Here is a 26310-nt window from a genome sequence, read left to right as displayed (position 1 = left end):
GCGTGTCCCGAGCCCGTAACATCATCAATGACCCCTCACACCCCAACCATGGACTGTTCCCCCTGCTGCCCTCTGGGAAGAGGCTTTGCAGCATTCCATACGGGTCTAGCATATTCTGCAACAGCTTCTTCCTCACTGCCATCAGACTGCTGAACTGTTTAGAAAACTCTAAATCATGTTATGAACTCTGTATCACACCATCAACACTAAACCAAAATGTTGCATATTTGCACCATATAGTATAATTTTATTGAAATGCTTTGAACTTCCATCTAATTGTATTTTGCACCATGTTTTTTTTTCTCCAACACTGTTTACATTTGATCACTGTTGCACTTTTTGGAATGGAGATGTTCATTTCACTGCCAATCTGATACTCAATCACTGTCTGAAAGTTATACAAAAAAAATGCTTTGCATACATGACAATAAAAGTTGTCTAAGTCTATGCCATGTTGGTCTCTAGTTTCCCAACCCACATGCAGAACCACATGCAGAACAGATCACAGATAAATGAGGTTTATTTTAACAGTTGAACAAACATTTAGAGATCGGAAATGGTTCCTGGCCCTAGGTGGTTTCACAGAGAAGTCGGCACACTGCTGAGCAAAGAGAGTTAAACTAACAGATCTTACTTGGCTTGAGGTCTTCCTTCATCCAGAATGAAGGAGGATGTGGGTTATGGTTTGGTTCCTGTGTGGGTGTTCAGGTTCCAGAGAGGAGTTTTTGCCTGAGTGAGTTAAAGGTTGATTTTGTGGAGGCAGGGGTGGAGGGGCGGACAGGTATGCTCAAGTTTGGAGAAGGAGAAAGAAGCGATCCGAATGCCAGCTGGGGAATCTAGAAACTACTTGAAATTAAACTGAGGAGCTGAGCGTGGAACTCAGGCAACCAGCGGGTATTGATAGACGGCATCACGTGGAAACACCTGAGAAAAAGGCAGGCAATGAGAGACTATTACTAAGGGCTGTCTACAGGGAAAGATCACAGGGAGTTTGTCCTAGGGGTCACAGAGTACCATAACTGGTAAACACTCAAGAAACAACGTGCTGGCAGTCTGCTTCCTCTTAAAGCCGGGCTTACACTGTACGATTTTTTGCCCTTTTCAGAACAATTTTCCAGTCGTGCAAGACTTTTTTAATCAGGCCGACTTTCAGCCTGATCGTGCGTTGTTTAGTGTAGTATAGTGTAACGAGGGGCGATCAGCCTATCACGTCCTCCTGCTGATCAGGAATCATGAGGTGAGAAAATCAAATGTTTGAAATTTAGTCGGCCATCGTAAGGTGGTCATTGACAAATCGCTCAGTGCGCAAAAATGATTCTTTTTCTTCCTCTGAGATGAAAACCCTGAAGAATGGCGGGGGTGCAATGAGTGAAATGGAGTTCTTTCTGTAAAATTGACAGACCGTAGTAGCCATGTTTGCTCAGCCATGTCTTTGTCCAAATACGTCAGTGCCTTTTTTTTTAGGGCTTTCAGCACAAACTTGCACAAACTGTCAAGGCAGCACGTTTCTCTAGTGAGCTTCATATTCCTCTTCTACTCATTTGGCTTACTGATAGACGAGTCCGAGTAGGGCCGTCTCACTGCGGAGCTGAGTCCAACATGGTTTTTAGACCTACAGTGTGAGCAGGTAGATCACATCAGAGCGTCTGGTCGCACAGTTTGAGAACATACATCGTGAGCTGTGAACTTTAAAACCCTGCCGTTCATCGTACAGTGTGAGCTGTCACTGCGTGCAAACATTTAAAAAATTGTACAGTGTACGCCCGGCTTTAGCTCCAGGATGATTAGGTGATGAAGAACATGTGTGCAGAAAAAGCCCACGGGCGCGCCCCTCCAGCTGCAGCATCAAGTCACCTTCTAGTGGATGAAGGTGAAAGCAGACAACAGTCTAAGTCTTAAACCACACTGAGAGCCATTATCCAAAAAAAAAAAAAAAAAAACGGAAAAACCTGACTGAGATTAACTTTCCTGCAAGTTTCTGGCCTACCAAAACTCCTCCAGGAGTTCCTGCAGAATGTTAGAAAAACAACCAGAGAAGGTAGTAACCAGTTGAAAAAAGTAGTTTTCTGCATCATACTTTTTACCTTCACTTAAGTAATATAATTTGAAGTTCTAGTCAGGGATGATAGTGAGCTGGAAAAGTACCAGAAAAACATTTAGGGGCAGCACGCAGCTCCAGGAACCCCTGATGCCCGATATTTTGTGCCACCAACTTTAGTGCAGAGTTACTGATCGGAGCGTGCAGTGAGGGCCGGGCTGCTGTGATTAAATATCAAACATCCTCTTTCAGTACATCTCTGATGCTTGCTCAACTCTTACAATCTCTACTCCAGCTGTGAAATCATCTTTGAACGTATTTACAATAGCTCTGTGGTTTGTTCTTCCAACATTTCATCTCTGCGCTCGCTAGTTAATAAACTATACATGGCTAACCAGCATCTGCTAAGTATAAACTTTCAGGGTTTTATTTCTTCCAGCCCATGAGAGGTGATGCAAATCCTTCTCTACTTGATTTCAAAAGAATCATTAAATTACATCCACAATTAATATTTTATTATCATATTTTTTCTATTTTTAAATAAAGACCCAGATGGAAAGGCACATAAACTATATTTGATTATTTCTCTTCCATAATTCTTCTGTTTTTATCAATTTGGATAAGATATAAAAGTTTCCTTCTATGGTCATAAAATGTTTTATTTTCTTTGAATATTGTAACATTTATCCAACAGCTCTGGATTGTGACAGTATTATAAGGCGGTGTTTGTGGTTCTGTGTGCCTTTTTTTTTTCTTCAAAAAACTTAAGCAGATGTCTTGGGTGAAACTTTTATAACCAAAAGTTTAACTGATAATCCTTTCTATATCTTTCTTTCAACAAAGAGTTCTGTGGGTGTTGCATCAGCCTAAGTTTAGCTAAAAAAAACTATGATCCCAGTTAAGTTTCATTGGCAATAAAGACAGTTCCATCAACAATAGGATATGAATAAATGGTAAGAGGGTATGTATATATATATATATATATATATATATATATATATATATATATATATATATATATATATATATATATATATATATATATATATATATATAAATATATATGTATATATATATATATATATATATAAATATATATGTATATATATATATATATATATATATATATATATATATATATATATATATATATATATATATATATATATATATATATATATATATATATATATATATATATATATATATATATAAATATTAAATATTATCTTATTTAATATTTACAAAATTGATTAAAAATGGTGGAATTAAAAAAAACTATTCTGAAGATAGAGAAATTCTGTATTTTCATTTTAAATTAATTATCAAATATTAATAGTAATTGTGCCTCCAGAAGGAGAAAGGAGAGAGACTCTGGGAAAAATTGGAAAAATCTGGAACAGTTACTCAACAGTTACTCAAACTGATAACAAATTACTTGTGTGAATTGGAAAATATGGCTGCCTCTCCTGACCGTTAGTTGTATACCTTGCTCCCGGGTTGTGGTCTATATGTGATATTAATCTTTATTCTTGTGACTCATATACTGATCTACAGGTGCTGGTCATAAAATTAGAATATCATGAAAAAGTAGATTGATTTCAGTAATTCCATTTAAAAAGTGAAACTTGTATATTATATTCATACATTACATACAAACTCATATATTTCAGATGTTTATTTTGTTTAATTTTGATGATTACAAATGACAACAAATGAAAATCTCAAATTCATCATATCAGAAAATTAGAATATTACTGAAGACCAATAAAAACAAAGGATTTATAGAAATGTTGGCCAACTGAAAAGTATGAACATGAAAAGTATGAGCATGTACAGCACTCAGTATTTAGTTGGGCCTCCTTTGGCCTGTATTACTGCAGCAATGCGGCGTGGCATGGAGTCGATCAGTCTGTGGCACTGCTCAGGTGTTATGATAGCCCAGGTTGCTCTAATAGTGGCTTTTAGCTCTTCTGAATTGTTGGGTCTGGTGTATTGCATCTTCTTCTTCACAATACCCCATAGATTTTCTATGGGGTTAAGGTCAGGAGAGTTTGCTGGCCAATTAAGAACAGGGATACCATGGTCCTTCAACCAGGTACTGGTAGCTTTGGCACTGTGTGCAGGTGCCAAGTCCTGTTGGAAAATGAAATCTGCATCTCCAAAAAGTTGGTCAGCTGCAGGAAGCATGAAGTGCTCTAAAACTTCCTGGTATGTGGCTGCGTTGACCCTGGACCTCAGAAAACACAATGGACCAACACCAGCAGATGACATGGCACCCCAAACCATCACTGACTGTGGAAACTTTACACTGGACTTCAAGCAACGTGGATGAAGTGCCTCTCTTCTTTTCCTCCAGACTCTGGGACCTTGATTTCCAAAGGAAATGCAAAATTTACTTTCATCAGAGAACATGACTTTGGACCACTCACCAGCAGTCCAGTCCTGTTTCTCTTTAGCCCAGGCAAGACGCTTCTGACGCTGTCTGTGGTTCAAGAGTGGCTTGACACAAGGAATGCGACAGCAGAAACCCATGTCTTTCATACGTCTGTGTGTGGTGGTTCTTGAAGCACTCACTCCAGCTGCAGTCCACTCTTTGTGAATCTCCCCCACATTTTTGAATGGGTTTTGTTTCACAATCCTCTCCAGGGTGCGGTTATCTCTCTTGCTTGTACACTTTTTTCGACCACATCTTTTCCTTCCCTTCGCCTCTCTATTAATGTGCTTGGACACTGAGCTCTGTGAACAGCCAGCCTCTTTAGCGATGACCTTTTGTGTCTTGCCCTCCTTGTGCAAGGTGTCGATGGTCGTCTTTTGGACAACTGTCAAGTCAGCAGTCTTCCCCATGATTGTGTAGCCTATAGAACTAGACTGAAAGACAATTTAAAGGCTTTTGCAGGTGGTTTGAGTTAATTAGCTGATTAGAGTGTGGCACCAGGGGCCATCAATTTTTAACCTTTTCACTATATTCTAATTTTCTGATATGATGAATTTGAGATTTTCATTTGTTGTCATTTGTAATCATCAAAATTAAACCAAATAAACATCTGAAATATATGAGTTTGTATGTAATGTATGAATATAATATACAAGTTTCACTTTTTAAATGGAATTACTGAAATCAATCTACTTTTTCATGATATTCTAATTTTATGACCAGCACCTGTACTGTGATCTAGCCCCCACCTGTTTGTTTTGGCCCTTGTTCAAAAACTAAAAATAAAGTGTAACAAAAAAAAATATATTAATTAGAAATATAATATTTCTTTATTGATTAATCAAAATGGAGAAGCTAAAGGCTCAACATTTAGAACACAAAAGAGTAATTTAGCCGTTGTATGTAGGTTATGTTGGTCTATATCAGCAAAACTCTAAAAACCCAAACAAACAATTGTTCTTGGAGGCCAGATGGGCCCTCTGGTATACTCTGGTTGAAGGATGGACACAGTAGAGAATTAAATTCATGAATACAGACTCTAAAGAGCATTTTTATACAGAAGGACTAGGAAATGGTAGGGTTCTAAGCAGCTGCCCTAAACATTTAAGACCCCTTAAATGCTACTAAAAGCATGCACCGTCTCTACTGCATGACAGAATAAGTGCGTGCATCCACCTGGTAGCTAGCCAAAGCACCCCCCCACACACCTATAAACTGAATCACTCACTTGATGGCAGTTCTTGTTGCCACGGTGATTCAGCAGTTTATTAGGCGGTACTTACCGTACTCTTGTTCCTATGGCCAAATTGGCTTAAATAGGTTTTGTGTGTTGATAACCAAAATCATCATTATATTAACTACTTATTGAATTTATCCTGTTGATCTTTCTGACTTTGTAATCATTTAAATTGTTTGATGGTGTATGGGTTTTTTTTTATTCTGTGTGACAAGAAAGCAAAAGAAGAAGACATCTATTGTTCCAGGACTTTATGTACTAATAACAATGACAAAAACACACCTTTAAAACGTTGGGTCACTTAACGTAATCCCTGGTTCTTTGATAACAGAGTGAGGTGTTTCACTATGGGAATCGCCTTGGCGTGACCAACTACGGAAGCTCCAATGACATCACGTCTGTCTGAGACAGACAGGTTGAGCCGTGTCCGTGGCTCCACCCACTAGCTAGATCACGGCCAACCTACCCGCCTCAACTCATTCTAGGCAGGTTTCTTTCCGTGCCCATGCAAGAAGGGATGTGTTGGTGAAACACCTCACTCTGTTATCAAAGAACCAGGGATTACGTTAAGTAACCCAACGTTCTTTTTCTAACTTCGCTCGGTGTTTCACTATGGGAGATATGGCCCACTCCCGGATTGCATGATGACCCCGAAGCCATATATGATAGGAATCACAACCCAGGTCTCAGTTGGACCCTAACATCCCTACTCCAAGCACTGAGTGTGCTAGCGATGGCCGGGCCACATCCAGCCTGTAAAACCTCACAAATGTGTGCGGCGTAGCCCAACTGGCTGCAGCACAGATGTCCTGAACTGACACACCACGGAACAAAGCCCAAGAGGTGGCCATGCTTCTGGTAGAATGGGCCCTCACCTCTTTAGGGGGCTCTGATCCTGCGCACCTATATGCCAGAGATATAGCCTCCACAACCCAGTGTGCCAATCTTTGGCGGGAGACAGGTTTGCCCTTATGAGCAGTAGCCCAGGATACAAACAGAGGGTCAGCTCTTCTAAAACAGGCTGTCCTGTCCACATAAGCTCTTAAAGTTCTCACTGGACATAAGCAATGAAGCTTCTGCTCATCTGCTGAAGAGAAAGGGGGTGGATGGAATGCCAGCAATTCCACCATCGAACACCTATATGCTGAATCCAACACCTTCGGCACAAAAGCCGGGTTGGGTCTCAAGCACACCTTAGAGAGCCCGGGTGCCCACTGTAAACAGGCCGGACTGACTGAAAGTGCATGCAACTCACTCACCCTCTTAGCCGTAGCCAACGCTAAGAGCAGGGCAGTTTTCAATGAAAGGAACTTTAAGCCAACACCCTCCAAAGGTTCAAATGGGTGATGACAGAGGGCATCCAACACCAGAGAGAGATCCCATAATGGCACCAGAGGCTTAGAAACTGGTAACTTACGTTGGGCCCCTCTCATAAAACGACACACAGGTTTATCCCCAAACCCTACATGACAAGCAGAGATTGCGGCTAAATAAACCTTAATTGTTGAAAAAGCCTTACCCTTCTCCAACAAGCTCTGCAGAAAGCAGAGCACGTCCCCCACTGAACACTGAAAAGGAATGGTCTGTTTTTCCTCACACCATTCCTCAAACACTCGCCATTTACCACTGTAAAGATAGCGAGTAGAAGAAGCCCTAGCATTCTGTATGGTGTCGATCACCTCTGGGAGGAGGCCTGTTGCATTTAAATTCCACCTTTCACGGGCCAGGCCCAGAGAGCCAGGTGATCTGGGTGTGGATGATAAATCTCCCCTTGAGCCTGAGACAGCAGGTCCCTTCGAACGGGGAGGGGCCATGGTTCGGCTGACAGGACTTGGATTATCTCCACCACCCAGGGCTTCGATGGCCACCAGGGAGCCACCAGAATCAAAGACAGCCCCTGTTCCCTCACTCTGACTAGAGTTGGGGATATCAGGCTGAGAGGAGGGAAAGCATAAAGCAACGCATCTGGCCATGGGTGCGCCAGCGCGTCCATACCCAGTGGAGCGTCTGGGTCTGACAGGGAGAAAAACAGCGGGCAATGAGTGTTTTCCCATGAGGCGAAGAGATCTACGGCAGCCCGTCCGTATCTCTGCCAGATCTGCTCCACCACCTGTGGATGCAGCTTCCATTCCCCATAGAGAGGGTTCCCTCTGGATAAAAGATCGGCCCCTCTGTTCAGAATTCCCGCTACGTGCGTTGCTCTGAGCGACAGAACTCTGGTGCTGCTCCACATAATTATGTCCCTGGCCAGTCTGTGTAACTGCAGGGACCTGGTGCCGCCCTGGCGGTTGATATAAGCCACCACAGTGGAGTTGTCGGTCTTTACCAAGACGTGGCGACCCATCACATATGGCATGAAGTGCTTCAGAGCTAGGAACACTGCGTGCAGTTCCAGCATGTTGATGTGAAGCCGCCTCATTCTCGGCGACCATATGCCATTCACCGCTCTGCCCATCATAGTTGCGCCCCAACCTGTCAGGGAAGCATCGGTTGTCATGGTAACCCTGGATGCTACGGTCCCCAGCGGGACGCCCGACGTGAGAACCGTCGGGTCTCTCCAGGGCTGAAGAGCCGCCACGCATGTCTGTGTCACTTTTACTCTGCGGCACAGATGACGGCGGGGACAGAGTCGCAGCGAGGCGACCCACCGCTGAAAGTCCCTCATCATCAGAAGCCCCAGATGGACCACTGAAATCACGGATGCCATAAGACCGAGGAGCCGCAGGCACAGTCTGAATGTAATGACGTTTCCCAACTGAAAACGCGTCATGCACTGGGTGAATGACAGGATTCTCCCCTCTGATAGTGTGACATGATAAGAGAGGGAGTTTATTTTGAGACCCAAATACTCCGTGCATTGCACGGGAGTCAGGCGACTTTTGGCTTGATTTATCCTGAACCCGAGGTTGATGAGGTGGTTGATCACTGCCAGGGAGTCGCTGACTGCCTGCTCGCTTGACCGAGAGCAGATTAGATAATCGTCTATGTACGAAAATATTCTGATCCCGCGCATCCTCAGAGGGGACAGCGCCGCCTCCACACACTTGCTGAACACCCTCGGGGCTAATGACAGCCCCAACGGGATGGTCTGAAACTCGTAGGCTGCGCTCTGATAAGCGAACCTGAGAAACTTTCTGTGTGGGGGGTAAATGGAGATGTGAAAATAGGCGTCCGCGAGGTCGATGGTTACAAACCAATCCCCCGGACGGATGGAACGGCACAGTGCTTTGTGTGTGAGCATCCTGAATGTATATCTGCGTAAGTGTCTGTTTAACACACGCAGGTCCAGAATGGGGCGTAGTGATACGCCGTCTTTCTTTGGAATGAGAAAATAGCGCGAGTAGAAGCCCTGACGAACCTCCTCGTCCGGTACAACTCTGATCGCTTTTTTCTCTAACAGGGATGCTATTTCGTCTTTCAGGATGTGAGCTGAATCCCCGGTGGCAACCGAGGAGAGCACTCCGTTGAATCTCGGAGGTCTCGTGGCAAACTGCAGTCTGTAACCCTTGGAGATTGTATGCAAAACCCATGGAGAGACAGCGCATGCGCGCCACTGATCTGCCCGCTGCTGAGTGACGTCATCCCCTCTGCACTGCTGCGCTCGGCTCTGTTGTAAAGAGCGCGAGCTCCCTCTGCTGGGCGCAGAGGGGAGTGGCAGAGAGCCATTTGTGTTAATTTCTTTCTTTTTTGTGGGGGGCTTTCTGCCCTTGGCAACATGCCTGGCTGCAGAAAAGCTGTGTTTATTTTCTCTAATTCCCCCTGAACAACACTTTGTAACATGGGGCACAGCTCAGTGCTTGGTGACACTGATAACGTGCTGTGGAGTGTTTTGTGACACTGTGTCCTCCACCCCAAAATGTCTTCTCTCTGAACGTGAGAGGGAGAATTTAACATGCCTCCTGGTGAACTGGGAACTACAGGAGCATCTGAATCCTGGACAGAGAAGTTTGCCCTGGTGCCTGGAAACCTTCTCTTCAGAGGGGAGATGGTTAACAGTGGGGTTAGGTTGCCCGCTTTTTCTTGCTCTCCCCAGGGTGGGATGGACGATTTTTTGCAGCGGCCGCTGCAAAAGAGTGCTTCCCCCATGGTCTTGGGTTCTCCGCTTTGCTTTGCTGGCTGGATTGTGTGGCAGGTCTCCTTGAAGGCTTGGCTCCACCTTGCCGTACTCTCACTGCAGCAGCCGCAAACCCAGGTCTGGGTCCCTGTGGGGGGGTTTGGCTGGGCTTACGAGGCAAACAAAGGTTAAAAGCCTCTCCCTCCTGTTTTCTGAGGATACTTGTCTCCCTCATCTTCTCCAAGGAGGGGCCAAATAGACCTTTTGTCGGGTCATAGGGCGCATCCATGATCTCGGCCTTCTGGGAATCACTCAGGCCTGACAGGTTTAACCATAGGCCTCTTTCCCCTAAGACAGCCAGACCCATGACCCGACCACAACCTTGAACAGCACCTCTAGAGGAGCGCAAGATGAGATCGTTCACCACACAGATCTCATCCCATAGACTGGGGTTAGGTGTCCCCGAGTCCAGTTGACGCCCCATCTCCTCCAAGATTTCACCTTGGTACGCAGACAGCAGTGTAACCGCGTTAAGTGAGCACACTGACTGACCCGCATATCTGTACATCCTTTGGTAAATGGAGGCTGTGAGGCGGTCCATTTTACCTGGGAGCGAGATGTTTGAGGATGCTGAAACCGATCTGCGGTTAGGGTGGAGGTGGTAAGCAACTGAAGGCTCTACAGCTGGGGGTTCGGCCAGCCCCAGCTCACCCATGCCCTGTATCTCCAGCTTAGAGAAGCCCTTGGTGGGAAGCTTACTCTTAAATGGGCTGGACCAGAAACGGCTCATTTCTCTCATGCAAGCAGGAACGGCTGGTAAAAGTTGCTTTGCTGGTGGTAAAGCTGGTGGAAGCCTTTTACCGTCGTACAGGTCCCGTTCTGCTCCTTCTGAATCCTGCGCTGCAGGCCAGGGGATGTTCAGCTTTAAAGCCGCCCGTCTGCACACATCGTACAGATCACTATCCCCCGGGGAGGTGACTTCTGCCCCGCTTGGAGGCCTGGAGTGATGACCCGGGAAGGTCGAGTCCTCCTCCTCCTCCTCCATGTCCTCCAGTTCCAGGAGGTCGGAGTTAGCGTCACCCTCCGTTTCGTCGATGTCTGCCTCGAGTTTCCCGCTGTCCATAAGGCCCTCAAACAGAGGAGGCATGGACGGGTACTCCTCTTCCATCACGTCCGCCCAGCTCTTAGAGGCTAGCGGCGGATGGTTTTCACCCGCCGCCACAACGGCTGCAGGTGAGGAGAAGCAAGGGTCCTGGCTGTTAGCAACAGCCACCCTCAGCCACCTCTCCAGGATCTTTTCCGGCATCGACGTGCAGTGCTGGCATCCCTGAGGGTCCGCCAGCGATGCCTGAGCGTGCTTAGCGCCCATACATGCTATACACATCGGATGAGGGTCCCGCCCAGAGATAGATGCCCCGCATGACGCTGGACACGGGCGGGATACAACCTCTTTAGCCTTCGGTTCCGAACCTTTGGCAGGGGTAGGAGCCGCAGACATGACTGTGGTTAAACACGGAGCTCGTCGCTACACGTTAGCTCTTTACTGATATAAAGTCCGTTCGCCACAACACGTTAACCGGACTCTTATGCTAGCGATACAGTGCTAGCCAAAAACCAAGCCCACCTTTACGTGTTAGCTCGGCTGACACAAGCGCTCTCTATTCCGTTAATTAAAACGGAGTAGATACAGGGACAGCTCGCCTTTACGCGGTCACCGCTCCCAGCGTTTGTGTTCCAGAAAGTGCTTCTGCCGAAGCGCTTACTCAGCACGGTACAGGCCTGTCCTGGTCCTGCGTTCAGCGACGTTTTCCTTTACGGAACGCCTGAGAACAGTTAAACAGGTCCAAGCTAGCCTGAGCGCGCTGAGGGAGCTTAGTTGTAGTCTTCACACGGGAAGAAAGCGAGAATGAGTTGAGGCGGGTAGGTTGGCCGTGATCTAGCTAGTGGGTGGAGCCACGGACACGGCTCAACCTGTCTGTCTCAGACAGACGTGATGTCATTGGAGCTCCCGTAGTTGGTCAAGCCAAGGCGATTCCCATAGTGAAACACCGAGCGAAGTTAGAAAAAGAACTGGTTTAAAGACATTATTACTTCATTTTTTGCATCAGCGGTTTGTTTAAAATTGCCTAGAATAAACTATTATCACGGTTTATAGTTACTTAAACAATCTGCGCTACATTTTTAAGTATTTAGGACACATCATCGTGTCGACTAGAGCTGTTACAGTCACACGAAAAAGTTTGGGCATCCCTTTTAATCTTCATTATTTTTATTTCTAAATATTTAGGTGTTTGCAACATTTATTTTAGTTTGATGTATCTAATAACTGTTGGACACAGAAATATTTCAGTATTGAATTGAGGTTTATTGGACAAACAGAAAATGTGCAATACTGAAATATTTCTGTGTCCATTAGTTATTATATATATATATCAAACTGAAATAGCTGTTGCAAACACCCAAATATTTAGAAATAAAAATAATGAAGATTAATTGAGGTGCCCATACTTTTTCATAAGACCGTATATGGCGGTGATCGATTTCTGTAATGTCAAATAATGATCACCCCCCAAAAAAGTTTTTTTTTTTTTTTTTCCTGGAGGTCAGTCATGTTTTTGAATTGAACTGAATTGAATACATCTTATTTAACATTCATCTATTATTTTAACTGTTTACCTTGTAATCTTTGTTAGACTTTGTTGCAGCATTTGGACTTACAGTAATGCATTGTATTAGTAAGCACTAATAACCACACGTTTTTTTGGTTTCTTTTTTTGTTTTTAGTAGAACAGTAAAAAAAAAAGTTGCCTGCTTAGTTGTTTATGAGTTCTCATTGATCATACTGTGTGTGATAACAGGCCGCTTCAGGAGCGCTCAGCAGTCTGGGCCATGTTTACACAGCCATAGGCGACTACCCCAACGCACTGGCCAGCCACAAACAGTGTGTCCTGCTGGCCCGGCAGACCCAGTGCCAGCTATCTGAGGCGCGCCAGCTGGGCGACATGGGTGCTGTTTACACAGCGCTGGGAGACTTCACCAATGCTGTCCAGTGTCACGAGCAACACCTGGACATCGCAAAGGTAAAAAACCCATGTGTTTAGCCCCATTTACACTACTCCTCTGAAACCATGACGACGTTGGTCTGAGCACGGTAACCGAGATAACTGTTGAGTGTAAAATGGTATGCAAAACTGAACCGAACCGAGCCAGACGCCCTGAACCGCTCTAACACGCTCTAACATAGAGTGCATCAGCAGACTGCATCGTCTCGTTATAGTCAGCCTCCATAATCATAACATTTCACACATTCATAAAAATACTAGCTTCCCCAGATGTTTTCCAGGGATCATTCTGCTTAGTGTGATGAACCTTAAAATCCATCGTTGCTTCCTGCATCTGTAAGTCCTGATTATACTATCATTTTTCGTATCCACTTCCCAAAAGCCGACTCTGTAAATCCACCAAAGGCTGCCTTCTTCGCCTGACTCTCCGCAAGCAACGAAATATCACAATTATAACCGAACTTCCTGAATGTTACAAAGGCCGCCATGTTGAACCTATAAACCAAAACAATATAACTTTTCTTTTTTAATATTACTTTTATCTGCTTTATCATTAGTTATTCATACAGTAAATTTTTTTTATATATTGTCACTGGATGTAATTTATCCCCATTCTGTCAACCAAGATTTTGGTTTCCATTAGGGCTGCAACTAACAATTATTTTGCTAATCAAATAATCTGTCGGTTATTCTTTCGTTGAATAATCAGATTGCCAACAGTTCCTTAAAAAATAGTTTTTAATTTTTGTAATCAAACCAGCTTAAACTAAAGTGTTCTGGAGAGAGCATATTGACGCACAAAATTTTTTTATTTTTTTATCTTAAAGTCGTAGGGAAAATCATATTTAAACCTCAAATCATTCTGGGTTAAACATGATTATAAATGTACTCTTTATCAGACGATATTGTCCCAAAATTTAGAAAATTGTCTTAAAATCTGTGTTCTTTTTCTCGTTACCTTATACAGGCCAGTTAGTTATACGTCAGCCTGAACACCTAAATTCGGCCAATCATATATCAAAAGTCATCTGTCAATCACATTTTTTTCGGTCATGGCATCTTGATTCATAAGTCGCAGTTAATATACGCAATGGTTGAAATAAGAATAATTTCCTTTCCTTTGAGTTCCGTCCCAGTGTTCACGGGGATGAACGTCTGTGTCTTCAGCAGGCGTAGAGCTAACAGAACTGGCAGCGTTGCGAGGCAAGGGCTCAAACATGTACGGCTGGAAGCCTTCTACACCAAACCAAGCTTCTGCCGCCCTGGCGTCCTCTTCCACAACATCTTCATCCCCACTTTCCTCCTCTAAATGAAAAATGTATGAAGGAGGAGACTCATCCACGACCTCCGACACTAAACTCTCCTCCTCTTGCATGTTTCCTCTGTCCATAGCGTTCCTTGACAGTGTCGTTTCTAAGTCACCAATTTAGTGCTACTTTGTCCCAATGGAATTTCCCATTGGGAACCTACTAGCACTAAGTTGCTAACTGGTTAGCAAGATACTTCAGAAAAAAACGGCCACAACCAAACTTGCTTGCGAGCCTTCCGCCTCAAAAATCCCGCCCCCTCGATAAACGACCAATCATATTCACTTTATTCACTCATGTAAAGTCGGGCACCATTCGTGAGAATTCGGAAAACTACGTTTGGAACAGCCGCTTTCCTACGACTTTAAATGCAAAATCTTTATATGTTTTTTACAATCTGGGTATAATTAATGCTCTAAATGGGTCACTCTGACAGCTAAGGGCATGCGTTAAACTCTCTATATTCCAGTTAATGAATAATTGACGGATATTTAAATTATTGATTAATCACAATTAATCTGATGGTTTTTTGCCATAGTTTACATGTTTTTTTCCTACATTGCACGATGATGATGATGATGATGATGATGATGACGACGATGTCTTCTGCAGTCTCTAGAGAACCGGCGAGAGGAGGCCCGCGCGTACAGCAACTTAGGCAGTGCCTACCATTCCCAGCGAGACTTTGACAAGGCCATATCTTACCATACGAAGGTGTTAGAGTTGGCACAGGAGCTGTCGGACAAATCGATTGAGATGAGGGCATACGCTGGTCTGGGTCACGCTGCTCGATGCATGCAGGTAGGTAGAACACCTTAACCATCTGTATACCATGCACTGAACTCTAACTGGAGAAATATTGTAATCTTTATGTTATGATGGTTGTAAGGACTTGGAGAGGGCCCGTCAGTACCACCAAAACCAGTTAGAGATTGCTCAGGAGCTACAAGACAGAGGGGCCCAGGGCCGAGCCTCCTCCAACCTGGGTAAGCCTTCTGGACTGACGACTGGCTGAATGCGAGGGGGTCTATTTGGGTGTCTGATATGTTGACATTATTTTTATTCATTCATAATACAAACAGTTTCAGTCTATATTTAATCAGATTTTCTAAGCTCACACTGTTGTTGATATTATGTTTAATATTTTGTGGGGTGAGACGCCTTTAAAGTCTCATGAGTCGTTGACCCACTTTCTATTGTTTTTGCCACCAATACTCAGTATTTCAACTAAGCTCCTGTTCGTACCTGGAAAAATATATTTATGTTGATCCGCAGCATTAAGTATCAGGCTGAGATAAATCTGCAACAGAACACTGGAAAAAATCTAAATCTAGATAAGTCGTTTTTTTCTTAAAATAAGTGCATTTGTTCTTGGATTGAGGAGCTAAATACACTTTGCCAATGGAACAAAACAATTTACACTTAAAATAAGAAAACAATATTGCATTTTTTTATTTCAAGTGCATATTATCTAATTATCGTTTTTTTAACAGTAAAAATACTCATTCCATTGGCAAACTATCTCATTTTCATACTGAAATACACTTAATTTAAGAAATCTGCACTTATTTCTAGATCATATTTCCAGTGAAGGAGCAGAAATACTTTTACTATGATGCAAAAACATCAGTGGCTGTGTTTATACAGTCAATTGTGAGAGGATAGGAGTATATGAGACGCCATGACTTCACCTGTTTTGTGTTCAGAGGCTATCACATGTCTGCATCATTGGCTCTGTGGATCATCAACAGTCATGTTTTATTAAGAGGGTTTTGGTTTCTGCGGCCCCAGTGATATCTGAGAGGTGGCGAATCCAACTCCAATGCTGAGTGGACAACTCAGCATACAGCTCAGATGTTAGAGGCACTGTGAGGGACCGACATTTTAAAAATGATGCCACCAAACTGTAGTTCAAGTGATGACAAATAAGAACCTTTAGCAACAATTACGACTTTCTCTATTTAAAAAAATATATCACATTATTAAAAAGCAGGAAGATAGCTTTCAATATTTATTTATTTTATTTTTTTGCTGCATGGATTTTAAATTTTTATCTTACTGCTTTCTGAACGTCCACCATCAGTTTCAGCCTCTAAAGAGCAAATTCTGTCTGAACTGTTTTAGCCAAGCTGCATCAAGAGAGGCTGTAAGTTGGAGGATTTTGATTGCTTTAGTACAATAATAAATAATAGTAATTCAACTTAATTGATCTCACTTTGGAGAAATTTACCTCTGCATTTAACCCATCCATTTGGAGAGCAGTGGGCTGCCGCTGTGCAGCGCCCGGAGAGCAGTATGGGGTTAAGAGACTTGCTCAGAGACCCAGAGTGGCAGTCTGTGGAAGTGGGGCTCAAACTAAGAACCTCAGTATGCCAAGCTCTATGCCCTAACCCCTAGAGCCCCACTCTGCTATATTTATAACCTGGCACGCTTTGTGTATGCCTTAGTGTATGTAGTAGAACTCTGTTGCTTAAACTTTTGGGGTTTTATTTAAAGGAATAGTACACCCAAAACATGATTAGCCTTCATTTTCTACTCACCCCCATGCTGAACAACACTCTGGAGTACTTTTTTGATATCTCAAATGCATCTGGAGATCTGGGAGGCTTCTTGCTGTCTGCTGACATTCAAATAATGGAGGTCCATGGCGCCCGAGGCAGAAAGGTCCATAAAAGTCCACAAAAAACGTGTCAATATTCCTCCATACTGCTCGTCCAATGTATTCCAAGTGTCCTGAGTGGGTAGCGTCCATAATTTACTCGAAACGAAGTCATTTAGAATGTTTTTAGAGCATAAACAGTAGTGTATAGGATTTCCTGAAAGCGCGTTCACGAGTCTACAGAAACCGCGGCAGACCAAACCAGATGAAAGTGCGCATTCAGCTCGGCAAAGAACTCATGCTCTTCCTCAACAATGAAGTCCTCAGACATTTTTCTTTCGTTGTTTCTTTCTTTGCACAGGTAAACAGCCCATTTCTTCTTCTACGCTTGCATTATCGGAAGAGCAGACGCTGAATGCGCACTTTCATCTGGTTTGGTCTGCCGCGGTTTCCGTAGACTCGTGAACGCGCTTTTAGGAAATCCTATACACTACTGTTTATGCTCTAAAAACATTCTAAATGACTTCGTTTTGAGTAAATTATGGATGCTACCCACTCAGGACACTTGGAATACATTGGACGAGCAGTATGGAGGAATATTGACACGTTTTTGTGGACTTTAATGGACCTTTCTGTCTCGGGCGCCATAGACCTCCATTATTTGAATGTCAGCAGACAGCAAGAAGCCTCCCAGATCTCCAGATGCATTTGAGACATCAAAAAAGTACTCCAGAGTGTTGTTCAGCTTGGGGGTGAGTAGAAAATGAAGGCTAATCATGTTTTGGGTGTACTATTCCTTTAAGCTAAGATTTTTTTATAACTTTACCATTAAACCCTATCAGACTCTAGTAATCAACCTTTTCCATTATATTTTGTAATACACATCCAAGGCTTCATTTTAAGTATTATAAGGAAAAAATATGCAGCGTTATTTTGTCTCCATGGAACCTAACTGTAGGTGCAATTTGGAGGTGAAGGTGTTTCTCCATAGCTGAAACAATAGGAGGAGAACAATGGTATCTATCCATCATCTTCCACTTCATCTGTCAGGGTAATGGTGGTGCTGGTGCCTATCTGCAGCAGTCTATGGGTGAGCAGGGTATAACCTGGTCAGTTCGACATTCTATCGTAGGGCAATGGTCCAGCTATAGTATTGTTTTTGTTTTGTTGTAACTGGAGAAGTCCCAGAACTACATGTGAGGTGCTTTCAGAAGAATTAAATATGTTTTTTTATTAGCAAACCTTAAATGTTGCTTTTATAAATACATTTTCTGCAAAAGACTAATCATATCACATGAAAAATGAATGCGTTCTCATAGCTCAGAATAAATTTTTTCTAAATACATATGGGGCCGGAAGCACGATCCGTCCTGCGCATGCGCGAACAGGTATACATCCGGGTGTCCATAAATAATGTAATTATGGTTGTAAAACTACTTATTTCTATCATTAACTTTCTAAAGAATGCTAATACACATCTTTAAAAATGTTTTATGACTTTTGTGAGACAATTTTTAAATTTTCTTCTTAAACTGCTTCTCTGACGTCATCATGGGACATGCTCAGAGCAGTCCGGCAAAAAATGATTAAACCGTGTTAATCTACATTTCAGCTGTTTCTTTAGATTACGCAATATATAGCATAAGGTTAAAATGAAACGAAAAACATTATACTTAAAAAAAAAAAAAAAAAAAAAAGCTTAAACTTCTGGTATTTTATTTAACCTACGATGACATATTTTTCCTTTGGAGTGAAATATATATTTTTCATTCTTGGTTAGTTTAAATTACTCTTTTTGTCTAAAATCAGTGAATCCATAACTTCTTAGCTTTGTAGAATAGTTTTTTTACTTTAGTATTGTTTGGTGAGTGTGTGTGTGTGTGTGTGTGTGTGTGTGTGTGTGTGTGTGTGTGTGTGTGTGTGTGTGTGTGCGTGTGTGTGTGTGTGTGTGTGTGTGTGTGTGTGTGTGTGTGTGCGTGTGTGTGTGGAGGAGGGAGGGGTTCACATCTAGTTTGGCTGCAGAAGATGAATCCTAAAATTTACCACAGGATGTGCCTCAGACTCTTTAGAACTAAGATCACTAAAATCGTACAGCATAACTGGCCTTATTCCGTTTCCTCTCACCATTTTTTTTACATCATAGTAGCAGTTTAAAGGCAACAGAGTAACGCTGTCACCACAAAGTGCTGTTTTTACTGTCTGAAGTAAGAGAAAGAGAAGCAAGAGCGCAGAAGATGCTTTGATGCGTGACTAACAGGCCTAAGCTGGAGTTGCTGACACGTTCCTGACAGACGAGCCTCAGTCTGTGGTTCGGATCAATGTTTCAGGTCATCATTTATGGATGATTACAGCTCTTTGACTGCTGACTTGACAACCATCCAGCCTTCCCTACTCCTTTTCTGTCTCCTTGTTTCCTTTATTTTCTGCTTCTCTTGTTCTCACCTTTCTGTTCTAGGGTTTGTAAGAAGAGAAAATTACATTTATTTAATAATTTGAACATCAATGTCTTAGCAGGTTAAATAGTATTGTAACCAGGATATTGTTTATTTGCCAACTGGAGGTCAGTTTTTAGTTAATATATTGTTTAAATTGTAGTTTTTCAGACAATAATTGGTCAGCTTTACAAACTTCTTTCTTACCTTTACAGTAATTAGCTTTGTGTGGCCTCTGGCTTTTTTTTTTTTATTATCCCATTTTACTTCTCCCTTCCATTCTGCTTTTATCTATTTGAGTAGTGTTGGCATTACTGTATTCATGAAGAATAGGCCAATGTGGACGGTGCAGCCTCTGGGTTTTGTATGGAGTAATTTTTGGTCCATTATTGATGCAAGCAAAGATCATATTTTTTAAATGAAAATTTTGGGATAATGGAATCCTTAAATTAAACATTGAAAAACTTCTTAAACAAAAAAGTTTTTTGTGTGTGTGTAACTTTGCTGTTTTCTCAGATTTTATTTTCCCACATTTTTTTATTCACATTATTTTTTTCTATTTATTTTTTAAATTAGATTTTTTTTCAAAATTATCTTTTTCATATTGAGTTTGCACATTCGCACATTTTTTTCAAATTGTATTTTACAGATCACACTATCTTCACTTCTGGGGGCAGACTTTCCTTTAGTGTGAGGAACAAAAATGTATTTCTATTGGTCTAAATGGACCTTAACAAAACATTTTTACTGGTCAAGAGATAGCGTTTTTATTGAGCTTAAAGTTAGGAGAATGTGATCTGTGAAACGCTTTTTTAAAAAGACTACAATTTGTTTTTGTTTTTTTTGTTTGTTTTTTTCATTATCTATTATTATTGTTTTTTTTTTTAATTTGTATATATTTTTTTTGTCATTAATTTTTTATTATTTATCTTTTTGTATTATAAAAAAGACTACAATTTGTAAAGCTCAATCCAAAAAAACACAACAACATATTACATATACTTCATGCATGCAGAGTGTCAATTTTGGGCCCCCCTCTGTCCTGGGCCTGGGACAATTGATCCGTTTGCCCCCCCACTGTCGGCAGGCATGCTGGGCATAGTCAACCACGACAACGACCTAAAGAGGCGGGACCCTGCCGCTTCTTCACAGATTTAAAAGTAGACTATTTTTTGACTGACTAGACAGATGAAGAGTGTTGACGCGTACTTTCTCATGTATAAACATATTAAAACATATTTTGTGCTAAACTAAAACAATAAAAACATCTGTTGCTGCCACCTCTGGTGGGACAAAGTACTGCAGCTGTACATAACAACAAGCTCTGCGGAAGACAGGAAGTACTAGATCTGTAGTAGGACCAAAATTACCCGCGTAAAAGTGTATGGAAAGGCTTCCCGGACTTTCAAAAAGCCCCAGACTTGTGATTGGCAACAGAAAAAGAGGCTCCTGTCAAACCTTTTTGTTCTTCTCTGCTTCTGTAGCCTCCTTAATTGGCTCCCCCCCACTATGAGATGCTATCTTTGAAACATCTCGCAGCACGGCCTCCTCCTCAAAGACATCTCCTCTTCTCTTCTCCTAAGACATCCAGCTTGTCTGTTGCTGTGCTTGCTTGTTAATAACCTCTTTATGTGAAACAGAATAGTTGTAAGCCGTACTGTTGATTTTCTGAGTAATTATAATGAAAGGTCTTGCTCTTAACTGCTGGGTGTTTTCTCTTGTATACCTATTGTTTAGTTCCAGACCAACACAACTCTTTGTTTGGGTTTTTCAATCATGAAGCTACATACAAAGAAACCCACTGAATTCCCAGCCCCATTTTCCTCGATCACTCAGGTCTGACATCCCCGAGCAGAGCTTCTACTCATCAGATCTAAACTAATCGTCCACATCTCTAATCCTGCCTGCTCACTCTGTGTTTGATCCACTCAGGGAAATCCCACTGTCTTCTAGAGTCTCCTCCCATTGTGAATGCTGAAGTAAGGCTGTCGTCATAAGGGATGCTCTACGTCTGGTTGTGCTTACCCCTACAGATGCCTAGTTAGGGAGGCGGTGTGTAACCATAGCCAGCTCTTTCTGCCAACTCTGCAGGCGTCTGTGTAATCCTCTTAGCCCCAGACCCCAATGAGCAAGGTTTCCCTTGATTCATAATCAGCTACATCCTCAACTCCTCTTTCCAACATTTACTGAAAAAAGCATTAATACTGTAGGGCATCTACATGCTTTTATTTTGAAGCTGCAACTGCAAACCTCAGTGTTTCTTTGTTTTATTCATTGATTTTATTGTGGTTTTACCTGAAATAATAACATATTATAAAGAAATAGAAAAGGAAAAAAAACATGGTTTAAGGCTATATTTGATCATCTAAACATTTGGTTAAATTCTGTCGTGTTCGGTGAGTGAATACAATTCAATGCTCCCATTTTATCACACTCTTTAGGGGGTGACCCTCACCAGCTTTGCAAACAAACCAAAATAATTGACTCTTCTTCTTCTTGGCTCACGCTCAGTCAGATTGGATGGACTCCATCTGATAAAGTCTCACCTAACATCCTCATTTTTGGGGTTTAAATCGGAACTTTGACTAGGCCCCTCTAACAGATAATGGGATCTAAACCGGAGGTCTTCAACAGGGGGTCCGCAACCCCTATGGGGTTTGCAGAGGTACTGCATGAGGGTCGCGAAAGTTTTGGTTGATTACACTTTTTTTTATTTTTTTTTTATTCCCCCCTTTAAATGTCTTTAAATCCACATTAACATGAATTCAACCCACTGTAGTAAACAGATAAATGGAGGCAGAAGATGTCTTTCAGTCATCAATGCACACATTCAGCGACACACAGGAGCTCTTTAAGTTGGGCACCGTTTCATTCACAACACCTGTCCCATCAACCAGGAATCAGAATCAGAAATACTTTAATAATCCAAGGGAGAAATTACTTTCCTTACATTACTCCATCTGTAATAGAGTGACTATAGGACCAGTTTGATATAAAACTATTTCATACAATATATATAATTAGGGGGTCCCTGCTCCATCTAGCCATCAGTTTGGGGTCCTTGGCCTGGAAAATGTTGAAGACCCCTGATCTAAACTATTTTATTGTTGCTCTCGCTGCTCTGCTTGAGCTTAAACCTGCCCTGAGATGAAAACACTTTATAGATTGTTTAATTTTAAGTACTTTAATAAATTTCATTGTTTAATTTTTTCACTTAACAGATTTTTCTATTGTAGCAAAAGAATTTTAGTTTTTATTTATTTTTATTATTATTTTTGTTTTGTATGATTCTAAAATATCTTCTTTTTTTTGTTTTCCTGCATATATTTGCATGTTAGTTTTTTTCTTTGTAAATAATTTAAAGAAATTCTTGTAATGACATATTTTTCATTTCAAAAAAGGAATAACTTTCATCCAGTGGGAACTGTGCTGCAGCCTCTACTAGCTTTTCCTCTAGGAGGGCTTTGTGTTTGACTCCATCCTTCTTCCCATTGACCAGCTCCCATGTCCCACATCAAGACGCCGCCACCACCATGCATCACTGTGTTGTTTCGTCAAGTCTGTCATAGAGTTTAATTTTAGCCCTGTCAGGAAAAAAAACAACAAAATTTTTCTTTCTTTCTTTTCGTCTGCTTGTAATAAAATGGAATCAGGATTTCATTTGCCTTTTTTTTTAGTTACGGATTTGGTTTGATTGATTTTGGGTTTTCTTTTAAAAGGAGACGTAAATGTAAATTACCAAGTCCTTCTTTTCACTGTAGACAATCCATGATCTGCTTATCTGTTCTCCATTTTTCATTTGGATGAAATAATAGCTGCATGAATCATGACAGCAGACAAGATAGAGGAGAGCAGGAGGCGGGGTTAACAATCTACTTGCTCTTGAGAGCAAAATTCGCTGCTTTTAGATGTTGTCACCAAAGTCTCCAGTAGCAGAAAAAAGTAGCTAGATTTGGCACTAGGGGCTTTTTTGAAAATAAAGTTTTAGATATAGTGACAAAACCACTAAGTTGGCAACACTGCTCTTTCCATCATTTGTTCTCAAATTGCTGTTTGGTTGACCTTTCTGAAGCAAATGGACTGATCCAACATGGTGGACACTGAAGGGAGGCCCGCCGAGACACACTTAATATAAGTGTTCTTCATTTTAGCTAAAGGATTTTTATCAAAAACATAATTAATTTGCACACATAAGGAATAGTTGTTTTAACTATACATGTAAACAGAGTTTTATGGGGCCCCCAGGACCTAGGAGCCCTAGGCAACTGCCTAGTATTGCCTAATGGTAAATCCCCCCCTGCTTGGAAGACATCTTAAACTCACACAGCTGAACATGATGATCCAGACTGGATTCTGTTTACTTATTAAATAGAGGCAATTATTCTAGATGTTATTTTGAGGTATTAGTGAAGAAGCACATTAAGGGTTTCATTTTGATTGTGTTAAAATATATTTTTTTCCTTTGACATCCTAACTATCCACTTCCTTTTCTCCGTCACCAAAATACTGCCATTGCGTACGCTGAAGGTTGTATTTGCAACGTTAATAATCATGGATACTTCAGACAAACAGCATGATGTGCTGGATGATTTCTTGTATCTTCACAGCCCTCTGCTTCATTTGGCTTCGGTTTGTTATAATGTGTGTAAAAAACATGCATGTGTCGTGTCCCTGAACACCTCATGCATATATAAGCTCCTTGAGTTGAATATGTTCACCGGGTGGGACTTCTTATGCAGCTGCAAACCTTGAAATGAAATGCCAATTAAAGCAAACTTGTTTGGAAGGAAGTTTCGTGTTTTTTAACTAGTTAATTTTGTCTGTACACTGATTAGTAATTATTCCTTCATTCACATCCTTATGTTTTCATTTATAAGCTTTTCCCTTAACTGCTTAGTCTTTATTGTCCATTATTCAACTTTTTCTTATCTTTTGAGCATTTAATCAAATTTCCTTTAAAACTTAACTAAACTAAGAAAAGTGATGTTTATATTAAAAATGAGAACGTTTATATTTGACAAATGTATTTCCCCACCTATTCTGGAGAGCAGTGTTTCCCAGCCTTTTTTGACTTGTGTACCCCTTTGTGAATTTTGTTTTAGCACGAGTCACTCGCAGTCAAAAGTAATGATGATTGTCCAAAAGTAAGAACGTACAATAACTGATTATAAAATAAAAACTAGTTTTACTTATCTTTTAATTTGAGCATTTCATTCTTAGGGATTTTATTCTTTCAATCTCAAATTAAAACAACATAAATATGCTTGCATTCTAAATATGCATCGAAGTTAGTAAAAAATTGGAATAAATGCAAAATCAAATCATATTATAAACCTTTATTTATAAAATTCCCTTATAATCATATTTAAACTTGATGAATTGGGATAAAAAAAAGAACAGAAATTATTGTCAGACTGACTTAATTAGTTTTAATTTGTTTTCATCACAAGACCTGAGCTGCTTTGATGGGGTCCGATAGTTCAGTGTTAAAACAGCTGATCCGAGGCTGTTCTATACATCCATTCTATTCCTCTGCTTGGTTTGGATGTGTATCAGAGCTGAAGGTGAACTTAAACAAGAAAAACTTACTTTTTGTTTGATAAAAGCTTGTTTAATTTTTCTATTTGGTCTGCAGAAAGAAAACAAAACATATCCCAACCCTATTTTATTTCACCACACAAGAAGGGTGGACAAATAATCCCTTATATTTGATGTCTAAGCTTGAAATTAAAGAGTCTTATTTATTTTATTTCAGAACAAATGAAAATGCTTTTTTTTGTTACGATTTAAAGAATTCAATTGTTTTATGATTAGGTATCTACTGCCTGAGAATTAAAGATGCTTATCTTTTGGGAGAGGCATATATATATATATATATATATATATATATATATATATATATATATATATATATATATATATATACACTCACCGGCCACTTTATTAGGTACACCTGTCCAACTGCTCGTTAACACTTAATTTCTAAGCAGCCAATCACATGGCGGTACCTCGGTGCATTTAGGCATGTAGACATGGTCAAGACAATCTCCTGCAGTTCAAACCGAGCATCAGTATGGGGAAGAAAGGTGATTTGAGTGACTTTGAACGTGGCATGATTGTTGGTGCCAGAAGGGCTGGTCTGAGTATTTCAGAAACTGCTGATCTACTGGGATTTTCACGCACAACCATCTCTAGGGTTTACAGAGAATGGTCCAAAAAAGAAAAAAGGTCAGAGGAGAATGGCCAGACTGGTTTGAGCTGATAGAAGGGCAACAATGACCACCCGTTACAACCAAGGTGGGCAGAAGAGCATCTCTGAACGCACAGTACGTGGAACTTTGACGCAGGTGGGCTACAGCAGCAGAAGACCACACCGGGTGCCACTCCTTTCAGCTAAGAACAGGAAACTGAGGCTACAATTTGCACAAGCTCATCGAAATTGGACAATAGAAGATTGGAAAAATGTTGCCTGGTCTGATCAGTCTCGATTTCTGCTGCGACATTCGGATGGTAGGGTCAGAATTTGGCGTCTACAACATGAAAGCATGGATCCATCCTGCCTTGTATCAACGGTTCAGGCTGGTGGTGGTGGTGTCATGGTGTGGGGAATATTTTCTTGGCACTCTTTGGGCCCCTTGGTACCAATTGAGCATCGTTGCAACGCCACAGCCTACCTGTGTATTGTTGCTGACCATGTCCATCCCTTTATGACCACAATGTACCCAACTTCTGATGGCTACTTTCAGCAGGATAATGCGCCATGTCACAAAGCTGGAATCATCTCAGACTGGTTTCTTGAACATGACAATGAGTTCACTGTCCTAAAATGGCCTCCACAGTCACCAGATCTCAATCCAATATAGCATCTTTGGGAGTTGGTGGAACGGGAGATTCGCATGATGGATGTGCAGCCGACAAATCTGCGGCAACTGTGTGATGCCATCATGTCAATATGAACCAAACTCCCTGAGGAATGCTTCCAGCACCTTGTTGAATCTATGCCACGAAGAATTGAGGCAGTTCTGAAGGCAAAAGGGGGTCCAACCCGTTACTAGCATGGGGTACCTAATAAAGTGGCCGGTGAGTGTATATTTTAGTTGGAATTTATTTTTGAATTTTGAGTTTCCAACTCTAGCATTATGTT

The 26310-nt window shown here is 41.5% G+C and overlaps 1 protein-coding gene across 2 annotated transcripts in view; it reads left to right on the top strand.

Moving 5' to 3' along the window:
- Positions 1-26310, top strand: part of LOC119773915 (tetratricopeptide repeat protein 28-like) — a 198368-nt gene that overhangs the window by 137580 nt on the left and 34478 nt on the right. For both annotated transcript variants that reach the window (XM_038271137.1, XM_038271138.1), the window contains 3 exons: positions 12625-12846; positions 14748-14936; positions 15025-15121. In XM_038271137.1, the coding sequence (XP_038127065.1) occupies positions 12625-12846; positions 14748-14936; positions 15025-15121 (508 nt within the window). The remainder of the gene's footprint in view (positions 1-12624; positions 12847-14747; positions 14937-15024; positions 15122-26310) is intronic.

The sequence above is a fragment of the Cyprinodon tularosa genome, unplaced genomic scaffold, assembly GCF_016077235.1.
Source record: "Cyprinodon tularosa strain WSP-4 unplaced genomic scaffold, ASM1607723v1 ctg790, whole genome shotgun sequence".
Classification (NCBI taxonomy): Eukaryota; Metazoa; Chordata; class Actinopteri; order Cyprinodontiformes; family Cyprinodontidae; genus Cyprinodon; species Cyprinodon tularosa.
The sequence above is the reverse complement of the archived record's forward strand: the minus strand, read 5'-3'. Positions and strand labels throughout refer to the sequence as shown.